The sequence below is a fragment of the Cervus canadensis genome, chromosome 14 (genome assembly GCF_019320065.1).
Source record: "Cervus canadensis isolate Bull #8, Minnesota chromosome 14, ASM1932006v1, whole genome shotgun sequence".
NCBI lineage: Eukaryota > Metazoa > Chordata > Mammalia > Artiodactyla > Cervidae > Cervus > Cervus canadensis.
The window spans coordinates 10,144,400-10,160,558 of record NC_057399.1 but is presented as its reverse complement, the minus strand read 5'-3'; the positions used below and the strand labels follow the sequence as shown (position 1 = coordinate 10,160,558).

Here is a 16,159-nt window from a genome sequence, read left to right as displayed (position 1 = left end):
TCCCCTGTGGCCTCCTCTGTACCCTGGCCCCAGGGGCCCCTCAGCAGCTGAGCTCTCCCCTCCCTTCCCCAGGCCTGCCTGCACGTCGCTCCCCCTGGGGGATGGCTAAGCCCTCAGCCTCTGCCTCCCGCTCAGCCTCCAGGTCTTAGCACGGGTGTCATTACCCCAACCCCTGAGTGCTGTACCCCAGGACCCCCACACGCACCCAACCAGCCCTTATTACCCTGCCTTGTAAACAATTTGTCACGTGTCTGATCTCCCCAGGAGGCTGAAGGAGTTGGGGGTTTGGGTTGGGAAGGGGGGAGCGGGTTGTGTTTAGCTTGAATCCCCAGCAAGCAGCCCAGTGCCTGGCCGTAGAGTAGGCGCTTCAGAAGTCTTTTAAAAATAAATACGGGTGAACACTGCAAACGCTCTGCGACAGAAGGAGCCATTACCTTCTTCTTCATTTTCACGTTTTTGAAGATGGCGTGGACTCTCCATGTCTTTGCAAACATTGCCCCGAAGGCGGTGGTGTAGCCCACGGTGAGAATCCAGGTCCTGACCTAGAGGCCGTGAGAAAACAGAGGGTCAGCATCGCCCAGGTGGACGGACCTGGTCTTTTATGAGAGTGTCCCAGCAGTGGGACCCCGGATGGTAGGGGCAGATGCTCTACTTTACATACGGTGGAGTTTCACTGGCCTCAGCAGTCCTTCCATCGCGTGTCAATCTGATAGACCTTTGGTTCTATCAACCACTCACCAGACCCAGGGCCCTAGGTGCAGAGGCATGTGAGATTCAAACTCTGCCTTCCATGGGCCCACAGCCCAGTCACTCAGCGAGGCACAGAGGGTCCCCGGGAACACTGAGGGGCCACAGACCAGCCTTCCGGTCCTCCCTTCCTCCCTTCCTTCCTTGATGGCCTTTTGCATGCCTGCGAGGGGACCGTAATTGCTGACTTCTCCGCCTCCTCACCCAAGTCTCTAGGAGACCAGGTGGCCCCAGGAAGCTCTGCTACAGTCCTCCTTGCTCCTGGGGTATAGACAGCGGGGAGGGGGGCGCTGAGCCCCGGGGGCTGAGATGGGGCAGGACAGCAAGCTTGCATGGCCCTCCTCGGGCATTAGTGACCCGGCCACTCCGCGAGGCAGGAGTACTGCCCACTCTGAGGGCAGGACTCAGCCAGAACTGGCCCCGGGGACCCCTGACTGGCAGCTGCACCAGCCCAGCTCCCGGCCATCATGCGGGGCTGCTCAGTGAGGGGGTGGAAGGCCAGAGGAGAGGGGCTGTGACCTCCCCACTCCCACCGTGGGCCTGTCTCCTCAGGCCTTTAGAGAAAGACAGGAGCGACGCTGCCTGGGTCTAGCCTTGGTCCCCGAGCCCACATTTGGACCTGAGGTCCTCGCTTAGGACTAGGGCTTTATCTGGCTCTCACCTGACCCCAGGGCTAAAGTGTGCCCTGATCCCTGGCCCCAGGCTGGTGGCTGCCGGAAACCACCAGCCCTGATAAGAGCAGAGAGCCTGATTCCTGCAGGCGGGGGTGGCTGGTAACCATCTGTTAGGTCGTGGGGGCATCCTGGGTGCCCACTCTCCACCTGCACGGCCATCGTGGCCAGGCCCCAGCCTCTCCTGAGTCCACCCTCACTGGCTGGTCTGGACAGCCTCCAAGACCCAGGAGACGCATCTCGCGGGCCCCCAGACACAGCCCAGACCTGGGCTGTGTGCCACTACTTTCTGGGGCCTCCCACTCATGGGGACGGAAAGGCTGTGAGCCCCGGTTCTAGGCTATGGTCTTTCCTCTGCTCTCCCTCAGCCCTGCTGGGCTGAGTTAACCTCTGAAAGGCCCCCACCTGGACTCAGCAGGAAGGTGGGTATGGAAGGGAAGAGAGAGATGGCTAGGGTGGACAGGTCAGCTCTCCGTGTCGAGCCCAGCAGGTTTGCCAGGCCTCAGCGGCCCATCCAGCCCAGGGCTGCGGGCGGTCGTGTAGGAGGTTCCCAGATACGCTCCCTTCATGCAGTCCCTTCACTCTGCCTTTTAGCAACTTGGCTCCCCAGCTTCTTAGAGACAGAACATTTCCTCTTTCCATTTTATCTGCAAAAATAGGAACTGGCTAGGGAGATGGAAAGACCAACCCCCTAAGCAAAGACAACAGTATTACCGCAACTGGTCAGAAACACAGACACGTGAGGCGTGAACGCTGGTAATGGTACAGGTGAGGACTCAATCTTTTTTTTTTAAATTTTGAAAATTTCAGACAGGCAAGAATGAATCACAGTACTCTACAGAAGGTGTAGGATGGCCATATTATAAAACAAGGATGCAAAAAAGTAAGCAGAGCAGAGACAGGGAAGGAGTCAATTATTGGGAACTTAGACCTGAGCTTATTCAATGATAAGATTTCATATTCCTAGACTGTTGGAGTTACATAGGACCTTACAGATCATTTCATTCATTCATTCATTTGTTCATCTGTTCATTCAACAAGGATTACTAGGTCAGAAGCTAAATATATAATGATAAAAACAAATGAATAAAACAACCACCACCAAAACCAGGGTGATTTTTTTGGAGTCATCAGTTGAGTGAGAAAAGCCCTTTGCAGAGACTCAGGGCATTGAGGTATTTCTCTCAACCATGCAGCCTGGCTCCAGAGCTAAGCCTGGAACTCAAGGCCGTGACCTAGTCCAGCCCTTTCTCCTCTGCATCCTGCTGCCTGTTCCTCAGAGAGTCTCCCGACCCCAGCCAGGTCCACCCTGCCCAGGAGGTAGCCGCCAGCACAGCACACCTAGGGAAGCCGCTGACCAGCCTGGGAACACTTCCCCGGCTGACTCCAGCACACTTTGAGAGCTAGTGGTTGTGTGAAGACCAGTGGTCTCCAAGTGTTTTTGACCACGTTCCTCTATCAGCAAAAACCATTTAAAACATGAACACATACAGAACAAGCAGATATTAAAAAGGACAGTCAGAGATGGAATATTTTTCTTCATAAAGTGGCAGACAAAGACCTCATACTCTGGGTACAAGTATTACTCCAATATGCTTGGCATTATTATATTTGCTTTGACTTATGCTTTCTCTGGAGCCATTATTTTCCGGCCACTTGTCTACTCTGCAGGGCCACACTCATTAAGACATAATAGTACAAATGAGTTAAGTTAGTTAAAACTCGACAATATACATTTAACTGGGCATCTGGAAACTGCAATGTGGTGCCATAAACTGAAAGCAAAGAATGGGTGAGGATGCCTGGGCAGAAAAGAGGGAGCCTACAGGGCCCAAAACCTGCTGCCAAGGTTCGCTTAAGCCGGTGTCTGAGGAGCTGGGTTTGGGGAGGCTCCCACCACTTGCCCAGCGATAAGAGTGACCCTGTGCCTGAACGGTTTGTGCAGACAGCGTGTTTATGCCGCAAATCTGCCTTCCTCCTGAGAGCCTGGAGTTTGGGTAAGTGTTCAGGAGGGGGACCCAGGTGCCTGGCCCCCAGTGAAAACCGCGGGCGCCGAGCGCGCTGAGCTCCCTGGTCAGCATTCCACCTGTTGTCACAGGTCGGTGCCGGGGAGTTAAGGGCATCCCGCGAGACCGCTGGGAGAGGCTCTGGGACGCTGGGACCTGGTTCCCGTGACTGCCTCCCACGTGCCTTTTTGCTTTGCTGACTTTGCTTTATGTTCTGTCCCTGTAATTAATCATTGCTGTGAGTACACGTCTATGCTGAGTCCTCCTAGAGAATCACGGAGCTGGGGCTCATCCTGGGACCCTGGACACCATGCCCTGGGGCTGGCTGGTGTCACAGCTGACCAGCCACTGCGTCCTCAGGAGAATTCCTGCATGAGACCCCAGACACACCCACCATTAGATTTTAGTAAAGCTTCATTTCTTTCACTTTTTCTACATATAACGTAAGTCAAGGCTGTAATATATTCTTCCACAGCCTCCCTGGTGGCTCAGACAGTAAAGAATCTGCCTGCAATGCAGGAGACCAGGGTGTGATCCCTGGGTCAGGAAGATCCTCTGGAGAAGGGCATGGCAACCCACTCCAGTATTCTTGCCTGGAGACTCCCATGGACAGAGGAGCCTGGCAGGCTACTGTCCATTGGGGTCGCAAAGAGTCAGACATGACTGAACAACTGTCACCTTCAATTTCTTTCATTTTTTCTACATATAAAGTAAGTAAAGGCTGTAATACAGTCTTCCACAAGATGATCCCAGGGGATTCACCTCCCTTTGGAGACGATCTGGAGCTCTTTAGAGCATAATGAAACAACAATAGAAGAAATATTCTGAAAGCGGGACAGAATGGGACCTGTGGGACCCCTACCAGCAAAGCCGCCCGCCTCGGGCTGCCCCTGCTTAGGGTCACCCCTGGGCTTGGCCTTTGCAAAAGGAGGTAGAATTTCTCTCTCCACTCCGCCACCATCATTTTAGATGGGAACGGACACTGGGGCTCAGTCCCGAACCCGGCGTGTCCTGAAAGGGCCCTCCCTAGGTTATCACTCCCGTCCTCAGGTGTCAACCACTGTCCTTGTGCTGACGATTCCCTTAGTCCCGTCCCAGCTCCTCCCTTTCTGACTCCAGGCCTGCGTGTGCCACCTTCACTGGAGACCAAGGGGACACGCAGGTGCTCAGCAAACCTTCACAGTCTGGAGCCAGAGCTGAGCCCATCAGCCCTTCTGCTGAGCAGCCCCACTGCCAGCTGATTCAGGGATGGCGCCTGTACCCACCTGTCACTGGAAATAGGGACTGGAAGTCCCCCAGGAACCCTCCCCTCTCCCCCCAACACTTTCCCATTCAGTCCCCAATGCTTCTCCTTCTGCTGCCCGTCCCATGCCTGAGAGCTGGGGCCCCGCTCCGGCACCTCCCAGCTCCTTTGCCCTCTGCTTTCGTCTTGATGGAGGGCACCATCAGGAGACTGCAGAGGGCAGGAGAGAGAAGACGGGGTGTGCACTCCCTGTGGCCACAGCCGCCGTGCCCGCTCTGGCTGCAGCTGGGCTCCACGTGTGGCCTGGCCTCTCTGGGTAAAGCAAAACCCTGCCTCTTTACCCCTTCAGGCCCAGGAGTGGTGAGGGCTTCCTGCAACGGCCTCTATGCCTGCTTCCTTAATGCCACCCACACCTCTGTAGGCGGTCCCCTCACTGCCCCTCTCTAAGGAAGCACCCAGGTGGCCTCCGCCTGCTTCCAGGACTCTGACGACAGTCTTACTCCCACATCTCCTGTTAGTAACCCCTCCTCTCTGCTCCCGTGTGCCCTCCAGATGAGCCGTCATGAGCAGGGGCTCTGGAGAGAGACTGACAGAAGTTCCAGTCCTTGCTTTCTCACTTACTATGTGAACCTGCGCAGGCCACATGACCTCTGTGAGCCTCAGTTTCCTCATCTGTGAAGTGGGGGCAACTAACGTATCTGATTTCGTGGGGTGGTTGTGTGGATGAGATGAAGGAAGGTGTGTAAAGGACTGAGGTTCTTAATCAAGACTTGGCTTCCGTCCATGTATTCCTTATCACTGCTGACAGGACCACGGCACGAGCCTCCTGCTCCTCGGCTCAACCGCTGCCTGTCCATCAAACACCCCCCAAGAGGAGCAATCCTCCACAGCAAATCTCAGCAAGTCTCCTTGAGTTTAAGCCCTTTACTGCCCCATTGAGCCCACGGGTTAAACTCCAGATTCTTAGCAGGGTGTGCCCTCCATCACCCACACCCCTCCTGCCACTCCCCACATGGCATTTCACACCCAAGCAATTCATCATCATCCCCATCCGCTTCAACATCCCATACACCACACGGCTCATGCTGCGGGCCTGGCACTGGCTGTTTCCTCCACTCAGAATGCCATCCCCTCTCTCCAAGTTCCTTTGTAAATTCTCATGAGTCCTCCAAAATCCAGATTCACAGGCCACCCCCTCTGAGAAGCCCTCCCAGGTCTTGCAAGGAGGTCACAGCTGCCTCCTCACCACGACTTCTGTCCTCATGCATGTCTCTGCTGTGGTCACACTGAGATCATGTCCATCTGATGACCTGCCTGCCTCTCCTATGGTATGGTGCAGGGCCTACACTGCCCACCTTTAAATCTCTGGATTCAGCACGGAGGGGGTGACTGGGCTGGGTGGGCTTGCTTAGGAGGTAATGAGATCTGTCACCAAAACTGAGCCAGCACATGAAAGGAGGACCACAGAGGGAACTGGAGCATTGCATGGCAAAGGAGGCTGAGCTTACAGCCTCAGGGGTCCCTTCCTTGCAATGAAGTATCTGTGAGGTAGTGAGCTCCCCATCACTCCATGGATTCAAGCATGCCTTGAAGGACCCCGTGTATAAGGGTGTTACGGGGCATTTCCTGCACTGGGGAAGTTTTATTTGATTTCATCCCATGTGTCTCCCTTCTGGGTGGTTCTATGATGCCAAATAAACTAGAAGGTTCTGCAGGGCTGTAATGATTCTGTTTCTCATTGTTGTTGTTAGTTGCTAAGTCGTGTCTGACTCTTTCGTGACACCAACCCCCTGGAGGAGGGCATGGCAACCCACTCCAGTATCCTTGCCGAGAAGAGTCTCGTGGACAGAGGAGCCTGGCGGGCTACAGTCCATCAGGTCGCAGAGAGTCAGACACGACTCTAGACAGCAGGGCACAGACTGCAGCCCGCCGGGCTCCTCCGTCCGTGGGATTTCTCAGCAAGAGCACTGGAGTGGGCTGCCATTTCCTCCTCCAGGGGATCCCCCTGACCCAAGGATCAAACCTGCATCTCCTACACTGGCAGGAGGATCCTTTACCACTGAGCCCCCTGGGAAGCCCCTGTTTCTAGTACAAGTCTAAACTGATGTGTCGACATAAGACAAATAGCTACTCCGCTCTCTCCCCAAGTCTTAAACATATTTATTCTAATTAAACATAATTATTCTGATGTTAAAGTCTGCCTTTTTCTCTCCTGAGCCATAAAGTTTCCTGGCCCCTCTGAACACAGTGTGATGACAACCATGGGGGAGAGGATGAGGCAAAATGCTCATCTCAGCTATGAAGAAGGAAAAAGCAGTGCACATCTCCAGATGGAAAGAAAAGTCCACACCTGAAACAATTCTGTTTAGACGCTCACTCAACTGATTTGGGGAAAGGCCTGCCTGGCAGAGTGAAGGGCTTTCAGTGCTCTCTGGGGACTAGTAGGAAAAGAGACACACAGCCCCTCCCCCAGTTCTGTCCTGCTGATGTCTGGGGGTGGAGGAAGCCGTGTCGGCTGGGTGGATGCTGGGGGGCAGGCGGGGTGGTTAGCTGTTTGCCTGCTGTCCAGAAAGGTTAGAAAAAAGGGCCTTTTGTTTCATTCTGGCCATCCACCCCAGATGATCAATAGTGAGAAGGCAGGCAAGCGAGACCCAGACCATTCAAAAGCCAGCCCCAGACCTCCGTTATCATGAGGTGCTGTAGCCTGGAGCTGAAAGGCTAGGGTTCCGCCTGGGATCTCCAGGGCCTGCCTTGTCTTCCCGGGGAGAGTGTGGGTGCAGGAGAGGTTCGCAGTGCTTCCAAAGGCGGGGTGCCTCTGGAGAGATGCTCCGGAAACAGCTCCAGAAGACTCTGTCTTACCCAGGGTCCTTTAAGTAAGATCTGCATTGAAAATCCTTCCAGAGTTTAGAGTACAGCAAAGACTTTCTGGGCTTCCCCGGCGGCTCGTGGTAAAGAATCCGCCTGCAGGAGATACGGATTCAACCCCTGGGTCGGGAAGGTCCCCTGGAGAAGGAAATGGCAACCCATTCCAGTGTTCTTGCCTGGGAAATCCCACGGACGGAGGAGCCTGGCGCGCTACGGTGCTGCTGCTGCTGTTAAGTCGCTTCAGTCGTGTCCGACTCTGTGTGACCCCATAGACGGCAGCCACCAGGCTCCCCCGTCCCTGGGATTCTCCAGGCAAGAACACTGGAGTGGGTTGCCATTTCCTTCTCCAATGCATGAAAGTGAAAAGGGAACGTGAAGTCGCTCAGTCGTGTCCGACTCTCAGCGACCCCAGGGACTGCAGCCCACCAGGCTCCCCGGTCCGTGGGATTGTCCAGGCAGAGCACTGGAGCGGGCTGCATGGCCTTCTCCGGAGCTTCAGGGCACAGGGTCCCTGAAGGGTCGCATACTACTTAGTGACTAGACAACCACACAGACTTTCTGGGGGAGCAATCCAAGGGCTCATGGCACAAACAAGGGTGTTCTGGGACTCAAGTTAGGGCCAATGGGGTATCTTAGGAGCCCGGGTGCAAATCAGAGAAAGCTGCCCCTCTCTCTGAAAGGAAGAGTTTCCAACAGGAACCCCTCAAGACCCTTTTTGAAAGAGCCCCACCTCCATAAGACCTACCGGCTGAAGAACTTGATCCAGAGAGCAGATCACAGGCTGAACTCAGCGCCTGCCCACTCCTGACACCAACAGCCTGACGCAGTGCACGAACACACAACTGTACTTGGAGGCCACGGCTCAGGCTCTGAGACAGGGAGGAGGCCCTTCTCCCCTCCCCGCACAGCCCTGGCGGTGACTGGAGGCTGGGGAGCTTCCTGGAAGCACAGCGTCCTCGAGCCGGGCAGGGGAGACAGGGGGTGTCGGGGGGTGCTGGGGAGGGGGCCGACGTGCGGCTCCACGCAGCTCTGCGGACTGAAGACGTGGCTGAGTGGGTGCGGGGGCAAGAGCGGAAGGGAGGCAGGCCCCGGGCTGAGCAGCTGCACCTGGTCTCCTGCTGACACGTCAAGATAAGACACCAGCGGGAGCATAGGATCCTGATCAGGGGAAGGACAGTGAACACAACATCTTCATTCTCATGGCCAAGGGGAGGGCCCAGAAGAGGCCCTCACTCGAGGGGAGGGACAAAAGCAGGAGGAGGCACCAGCTCCTAATACATCCTGCCAACCTCCCAGAAACCTTTGTGCTGGAAGCCATCTTGGCTGAGAGATGTGCCTGCCACCAGGTAAGGACCCTGAGTCAGACCAAGCATGAGCACAAGCGTGATGACCGGCCAGAAACAACAGGAAAACTGCCCCCTCCCCGCCCCCCGCCCCCCCATATAAGCAACCGAAGCCGCCCTGTTGCACACAAAACACAGTTCACCCACGTGCTCTGCCACACACACTGGGCTTCCAATAAACGCTTTTATCTGTCCACAGTCGTGGTCTCTGCTGAATTCTTTCTTCAAAGAAGACAGACTGAGGTCCGTCTTCCAGCCATTCCACCGCTGGAATGAGAAGGGGAGGTGGATATGCCATCAGGACTGTAGCTGCCAGGGAACTTGTGAGCAGACAGGAGGCATCTTTCGGGACTTCCAGAAATAACTGCAGCCCATTCTGAAGGGGTCTCCTATTTTAAGTCTCCCCTGGTTGCTCCCTCTGCATCTGGCCCTCACTCCTGCACGCCGGCCTGTCTGCATCAGGGTGTAAAACACGCTGAATGGAAGTTATTCGACTACAGCCTCCCATCTGCACTGGGGACTCCCTGCAGGCAGTCACCTGAGTGTCCAGCTCGGGGCCTGCAGAGCCTGGCACACAGTAGGTGCCTGGGAAATACCATCGCATCAATGAATGAACTGTAAGACAAGGATTGGGGCTTGCAGTAACCCATGTGAGGGTGTGTGGGATGAGGGGACATCATCTGTACATTTGCTGGAAGGTTTGGGGAGCCCCTGGCACTCTCCTCAGCCCCCTCCTCTGGAAGCCAGAGGTCCAGGGAACTTTTCACAACTAAAGGCCCAGAGCAGATGGGGGTGGGAAGGCTGCGGCCTGCCCAGGGTCCTAATTGGTCGAAACAGACTTTGTTAGCACCAGTCCCTGTAACCACAGCCCTAAGTCGCTCTAAACCAGCCAGGAAAGGCCACCATCAAACCTTGCGGGCATCCCCTGGGCTAGCTTTCCAGCCACCTTCTGAAATCACAAAGCGCTTTACTGTGGCCAGCCACAAAATCATGGGATCACATGCTGAAACAGTCCCCAAACCACATTCTTACATCAGATTCTCTCTCAACTGTCTCAAAGAAAAAAAAAAAAATTCTCCAAGCAAAAAAATAATCACAGATATTTATGGTCTTTCACTTGAAAACATCACTAATTCCTATCCCTCTTCAGTTTAATGGGAGGTCAGTTGGGTGTTCCCAGGTAGCCTTGTGAATCAGTTATAAAATCCTAGTATCTCTGGGAGGCTTCCCAGGTGGCGCTAAGTGGTAATGAAACTGCCTGCCAATGCAGGAGACGTGGGGTCAGGAAGATCCTTTGGAGGAGGGCATGGCAACCTATTCAGGTATTCTTGCCTGGAGAATCCCATGAACAGAGGAGCCTGGCAGGGTTACAGTCCATAGGGTCGCACAGAGTTGGACATGCCTGAAGTGACTTTGCACAGCATCTCTAGGGGGCTGGAAGAGGACACTGTGCTTCTGAATCCAGTATCTGTACCCCTCACGATTTCAACCCTTCCCAGCTGCTGCCTATGTAGAGCTCGTCCATACACCTGTGAGAGGGTGGACGGCTGAAAGCGTGCTCCAGGACCCAGAACCCAGCGCTCTGTCCTGTGACGGGATGGATGGCCCTGCTTCTGAGATTCCGAGGTGGAGGTCTATGATCCCCTTTCCTCCTCCCACTGATCCTCACGGGACAAGGTTTCTGGTGCTTCCATTGTCTTGCATCACTGGTTTCCAACAGACAAACTCAATAATAAAGCATGGTTTCTAATCTTGACCGCGCTACTCCCACTGTGGTCTGTGGATGCAGCAGCAGCACCCCAGAGCTCATTTGAGCTGCAGCGTCTCCGTCCACCACAGACCTAACAGTCACCTGAATTCCCCAAGATCTGCAGGTGATTTACATGCCCTTTGAGCAGCGCTGTCTGTGCAGACAGAAGTTAGGATGGTGGTTACTCTGGGGAGAAGGGTGCAGACAGTAGCTGGAATGGGGTAGGAAGGGCTTCTGGGAATAAGGGCCTGTTTGTTGATGTAGATTCACAGTTGAATCCAGTTTGTGAAAACTCACTGAGCTATACACTTATGAAATGTGCATGTGTGTATTTACTTTAATAAAAGGTTAAACAATAAAGGAGTCGGGATTCTCAGCAAGTGGAGGTAGCTGGGAGGTAAAGCAGCGCTGCACTCCTCCGCACGGCTGAACTGGCTCCTGCAATGACTGGGGACTCACGTCCAAGAACGTGCCCTTGGAGGTCTCACGAGCATCATTCTCCCCTCCCAACAGCCTGCCTCGAGGCCTCTCTCTGCACTCAAGGTGGCAGACGCACAGCAGCTGGGCTTTGACTTAGGCAGCCCCGAGTCTGTCCCTGACCCAGATTGAGCAGAGCAAGATGGAAAGATGGAGGTTTTGCCATGGACGCACCGACACCAAATCGATCGGCATCAGCCTCGGTTTTCCAGCCTCTTCTTCATCCCAAGTTTGCTCTGTTCTATTGGTAACTCTCTTAGAGGCGTCCAGAGGTAAACACAGTGGTCCAGACACAGTCTCATCACTCATTCACAATGATGGTGACTAGCACTTACTGAGTCTCATGTGACAGGCACGAAGTCCTGTCTCTTTAAACTAGGTTTAAACTATCTAGGTTAAACTATCTCGTTTAACCCTCACAATCCTATGAGAACGCCCATTTCACAGAGGAGTCAACTAAAGCTCAGGGATGTTAAGTAACTTCAAGTCACAGAGCAGGGAGGTAGTAGAGTTAGGATTTGAATGCAAGCAGTCTAACGGAAATTCTCTTATACACCAGGCACTATGATATTACTTTGGGGATGTATAAAAAAATAAATGAATAAATACACTAAAACAACTGAATTATACACCTTAACGGGGTGAATTTTACAGTATGTGAATGATTGTCAGTCTCTGTATCTATGTGGAATACCATATCTATGGATTCAAACAACAGGGAACAAACTGAAAACATTTTTTAAAAAAAGTTCTAGAAAGTTCCAAAAAGCAAAACTTGAATTTGCCACATCGGCAACTCTTTACATAGCATTTACATTGGATTTACAACTATTTACATAGCATTTGCATTGTATTAGGTATTATAAGTAACCTAGAAACGATTTAAAGTACATGGGAGGACTGCATAGGTTATATTCAAATATTACACCATTTTACATAAGAGACTTGGACAACCTCACATTTTGGTATCTGTGGGGGTTCCTGGAACCAGTCCCCAGTGAATACTGAGGGATGACTGTGTACCCCAAGTTTAAAAAATCTGAATGGACAAATATTTTGGTTGAGATACATATTGCTCACATCTCTAAGAATTTACTTGACCTGTTTCTCCTGGCATGAACCAGCTAACGAAAAAATCAAAATATTTCTTTAAAAAAATGAAGGAAATGTCCCAGACATCTCTGTATTCTGAGAGGGCTGGTTCCATATCTCAGCCCTGCCACCCAGCCACGCATTAGAGCTTCGGTTTTCTCCCTTACGAAGCAGGGACAGGGAGCCTTCCATGCAGGTGGCCGTGGGATCTGAAGGAGGGGCTGCACCTGGCGGCCGGCCCGAGGTGAATCACAGCGGAGAGAGCTCGTTTATGAGGGCACGAGCTTGGGGGGGCGCAGGGCACCGCTGAGCGCCTCCACGCCCGGGAACACTCTGGGCGCCCCTGTGGCTGTGGAGACCCGCCCGTGACCGAGGCTGCCTGGGTGGTCTTGCCCTGGCCTGCAGAGTCCTTCCTCACCCCCCACACTGTGCTGGGCTTTCTGCCCGGGACTCCACGAGGGAGGCAGCACCTTGTCTCTGCCCCACCTGCCCTGCTCAGGCTCTGGGCTGCCAGGGGCTGGGTTTGGGAGCTGCGTAAGCGAGCGTGAGGGCTCACCATCCCCCTGGCGCCGGGGCCCTGGCCCACACCCAGCGCTGTCCTCACAGGTAGCCCTGTGCCCACCGGGGCCACGTTGCTATGGCGACTCCACTACCCACACAGTGTCCAGGGAGACAGCCCGGTGTAGCTGGAGCTGTTAGCAAGACTTGCTGAAACTAGGCTGGGAAGAGGCCAGGAAGGGTCAGAGGGAACGGGGGGTGGATCTGAGTGTAACTGCTTCCCTAGCTCTGCGTGTGTGTGTCTGTATGCACGCGCGCACGTGTGTGGACGCGTGCTCACACGTGCACTCAGCCCACGGCCCTTCTGAGCAGAGGCGCCGCCCCGTGACCGTCACAGGTCGCCTCCTGAGCTGGTGTTCACTGTCTATCTCCGTGTTTAGCTCCTATGCTGAAAACTCAAAGGGGATCGCGTGGCAGTCGTATGGCAGCAGAACAGAGTGAAGGGAGACCTCTGCAGCCCCACGTCTGAGGCTGCTTCCTGGGCCACCCTGTCTCTTGTCCTCCAAGATTCCCTGCAGAACACAGAGCGGACGCCAGGAGGCTGTGCCTGACGGGGAGCATGACGCCCCCTTCTTCCTGCTTGCCTTGTGCCCCAGGTGGCTTCTCTGAATCGTCCCATGAAGGCCACACCACAGTCTTGCCTGGGGCTTCGCAGGTGGCACTAGTGGTAAAGAACCTGTCTGCCAATGCAGAAGACAGAAGAGGCACGGGTTCGATCCTTGGGTCAGGACGATACCCTGGAGGAGGGCACGGCAACCCACTCCAGTATTCCTGCCTGGAGAATCCCATGGACAGAGGCGCCTGGTGGGCTACAGTCCGTGGCGTCATAAAGAGTCGGACACGAGTGAAGTGACTCAGCATGCATAGGGGTGACACAGTCGTGCATGGGGGTTTATTGTGCTCATTTTACAGACGACAAAGCTGAGGCTCAGAGGGGCTAAGTCACTCCCACAGTCCTGGAGGCAGCATGTGTATGAGATAGGGGTGAAGCTCAGGCTGTTGAAGACCTGTGCTCTCCGCACTAGGGGGCCCTGCTCCACCTCCGTCTCCCCACTTGGTGGGAGTTTACTGGGGCTGTCTGCCAGGTTCAGAAGGAACGCAATCCAAGGCACCACATGAAATAAAGAGCCAACCCCCCTGGAACAGCAAGTGGAGGACCACTCAAATCATACCCACTGAGACGGGCACTTAGGCTTTAAATTCAAGAGCAACATTGCGGATTATTAGATAAGTGATCCTGGTGCTAACCACGTACACACTGGTGCTGACCCAGTTCAACCCACAGTAGTTATGCCTTTCCCCCACAGTCACGAATGTGGGCGCCCCCTTGCAGAGCCTCTGAAGCAGCCCTGACTGCAAACAAAGGAATCCTTGGGGTGGGGAGGACAGGCCCTAACATCTTCAGAGCCCTCATGCGCCAGCTAATGCTTATTTGTAAAGCGCTTTATGCTTTATTCATGCCGCCTTGCCAGGCTTCCCAGGATAGCCTTCCCCTCACACAAGTGAGCTTGACTCCCAGGATGGACGTCAGGCTTCATTAAAAGAAGGCACCCGGGTGTGCAGGATGTCCTCAGCCAGGCTCCCTCGTCTGCGTCACCCGGTGTCTGAAATTTGGGGCACACGGCAGGGAGCACGTGTGCCCTGACAGCCTTTGGCTCGTGAGGCTGCAGGAGCTCCGCTCTGGGAGGGATTGGCTCCCCGAGGGCTGGGACTCAGAGCTCGGCACCAAAGACTGGACCTCAGGCCAGCAGCTGTGTTCCCGGGGGGCAGGTGCCAGTGACAAGGAGGCGGGAGGGACCAAGCGGAGCTCTGCCCCCCGATTCTCAGCTAGGAGATGGAGGCGGGCCCCGCGGCGCTCAGGGAGTCACTGCAAGAAGCGTGAACGAGAAGACACCAGGCTGGCCCCAGCACCATTTTCATTATTGCCGTCGTCACGGTCTCCTCAAGCGTGGGCCGGGCGTCCACAGGGACAGAGGGGAGCGAAATACTCTCCTCGTTCAGCTTTTTCAGGGTGCCTGGGGAACAGCCCCTTCCTCAGGCCTCCCTGCTGCCCAGGAAAAGCGGCCACAGACACACGCGGTGCCCATGAGCCCACAAGGCTGCAGAGGGCACGTAAGTCACGCGGAGGCAGAAATGAAGGGGGACCTCATGCGCTTCACAGCATCCCCAGAGAGCAAGACACAACCTGCAGTCACCATCCTCGTGTCAGGGGTCACACGTCCGAGGGGGCAAACCACAACCCACAGCCACGAGGCCTTCCAGCAGGCTGACGCCAGGCATGTGGGGGTGCGGTGACTCCGGACTTCACCTCCTTAGCCCCCAGAAGGGCAGAGTGAAATGGAGGCAGAATAAAAAACTCTGAGCGGGAGGCCCGAACCAGGTGAGCTCTGGAGCACGTGGGGTCTGAGGGCCCTCCAGGTCCACCCCAGAGAGGAAGGCTGCCTGAGCCGCCCAGGGAGCCCCAGGGTACTGGGGACTTGACTGTGGACTTGTCAAGGGGAACCTTTCAAAGTACGTGTTGCAGGGACATCTCACTAGCCAGACAATTCATGCTGAAGTTACTGGTGGTCAACAGAGTCAGTCCAGTGTCATCATCTGCAGGAATCAGGGGAACATCATCACGGGCTCCGGGGCCCTCCCTCCGGTCCACGGGCTGTCCCAGAGTCTCGGGACCCACTGCGGTCCTGAAAGTCCAAGGTGTGGCTGGTGACCTGCCGCACATTTGGGGGGGTCCTCCTTTTGTTTATCCCTCGATGGCAACCTATACTTCATAATCATCTGGTAGTGGGCCACACTGGGACCACAGAACAGCGATCATAATCTCTTAATGAAAGGGACTGTGTCTCCCAAAATGGACCTAGATTGCTCTCAACACCTTAAAGGAAAATAACCTTAATACAAGAGTTGCTTTTGGGTTAATCTGGTCAACCCTGATCCTTTGCCCGTCCCTTCCAGCTAATACCGGCAGAGTATTAGATGAACTACTGCATTAGGGACAATAGAGAGACCCAAACGTCTAACCCAGTTTTGAAATATCACCGTAAAGTCCAGAAATAAATCCCAGCTGGTCATCCTCATCTTAAAAGGTCACCAAAGATACTTTCAACTGAGAGTTCTACACAATTGCTAAAAAAATTAATTTAAAAACAAAACTAACAACAACAACGACTAGGCATCAACATTTTTAAAACAGGTTAATTTTCAAAACAACATTGCTAAAATACAGTAAATAAATCACACTGTTTTGGGCTTCCTTAAATTTATGCATTCTCAATGGGAGTGATAGTAGTTCCCAAGGGGGACAACACTGGTTCTTGAATGTGAATAAATATTACTCTTTTATGTAGAAAGTATACGGTTGCAAAGAGTAGGGCACGACGCAAGCATAAATGTATATATATGTACAG

At 54.1% G+C, this 16,159-nt stretch overlaps 1 protein-coding gene across 1 annotated transcript in view; it reads right to left on the bottom strand.

The window, feature by feature from the left end:
• GABBR2 (gamma-aminobutyric acid type B receptor subunit 2) overlaps positions 1-16,159 on the bottom strand; it is a 356,730-nt gene that overhangs the window by 61,636 nt on the left and 278,935 nt on the right. Inside the window, exon 12 of the mRNA XM_043486441.1 lies at positions 435-542. Coding sequence (XP_043342376.1) covers positions 435-542 — 108 coding nt within the window. The remainder of the gene's footprint in view (positions 1-434; positions 543-16,159) is intronic.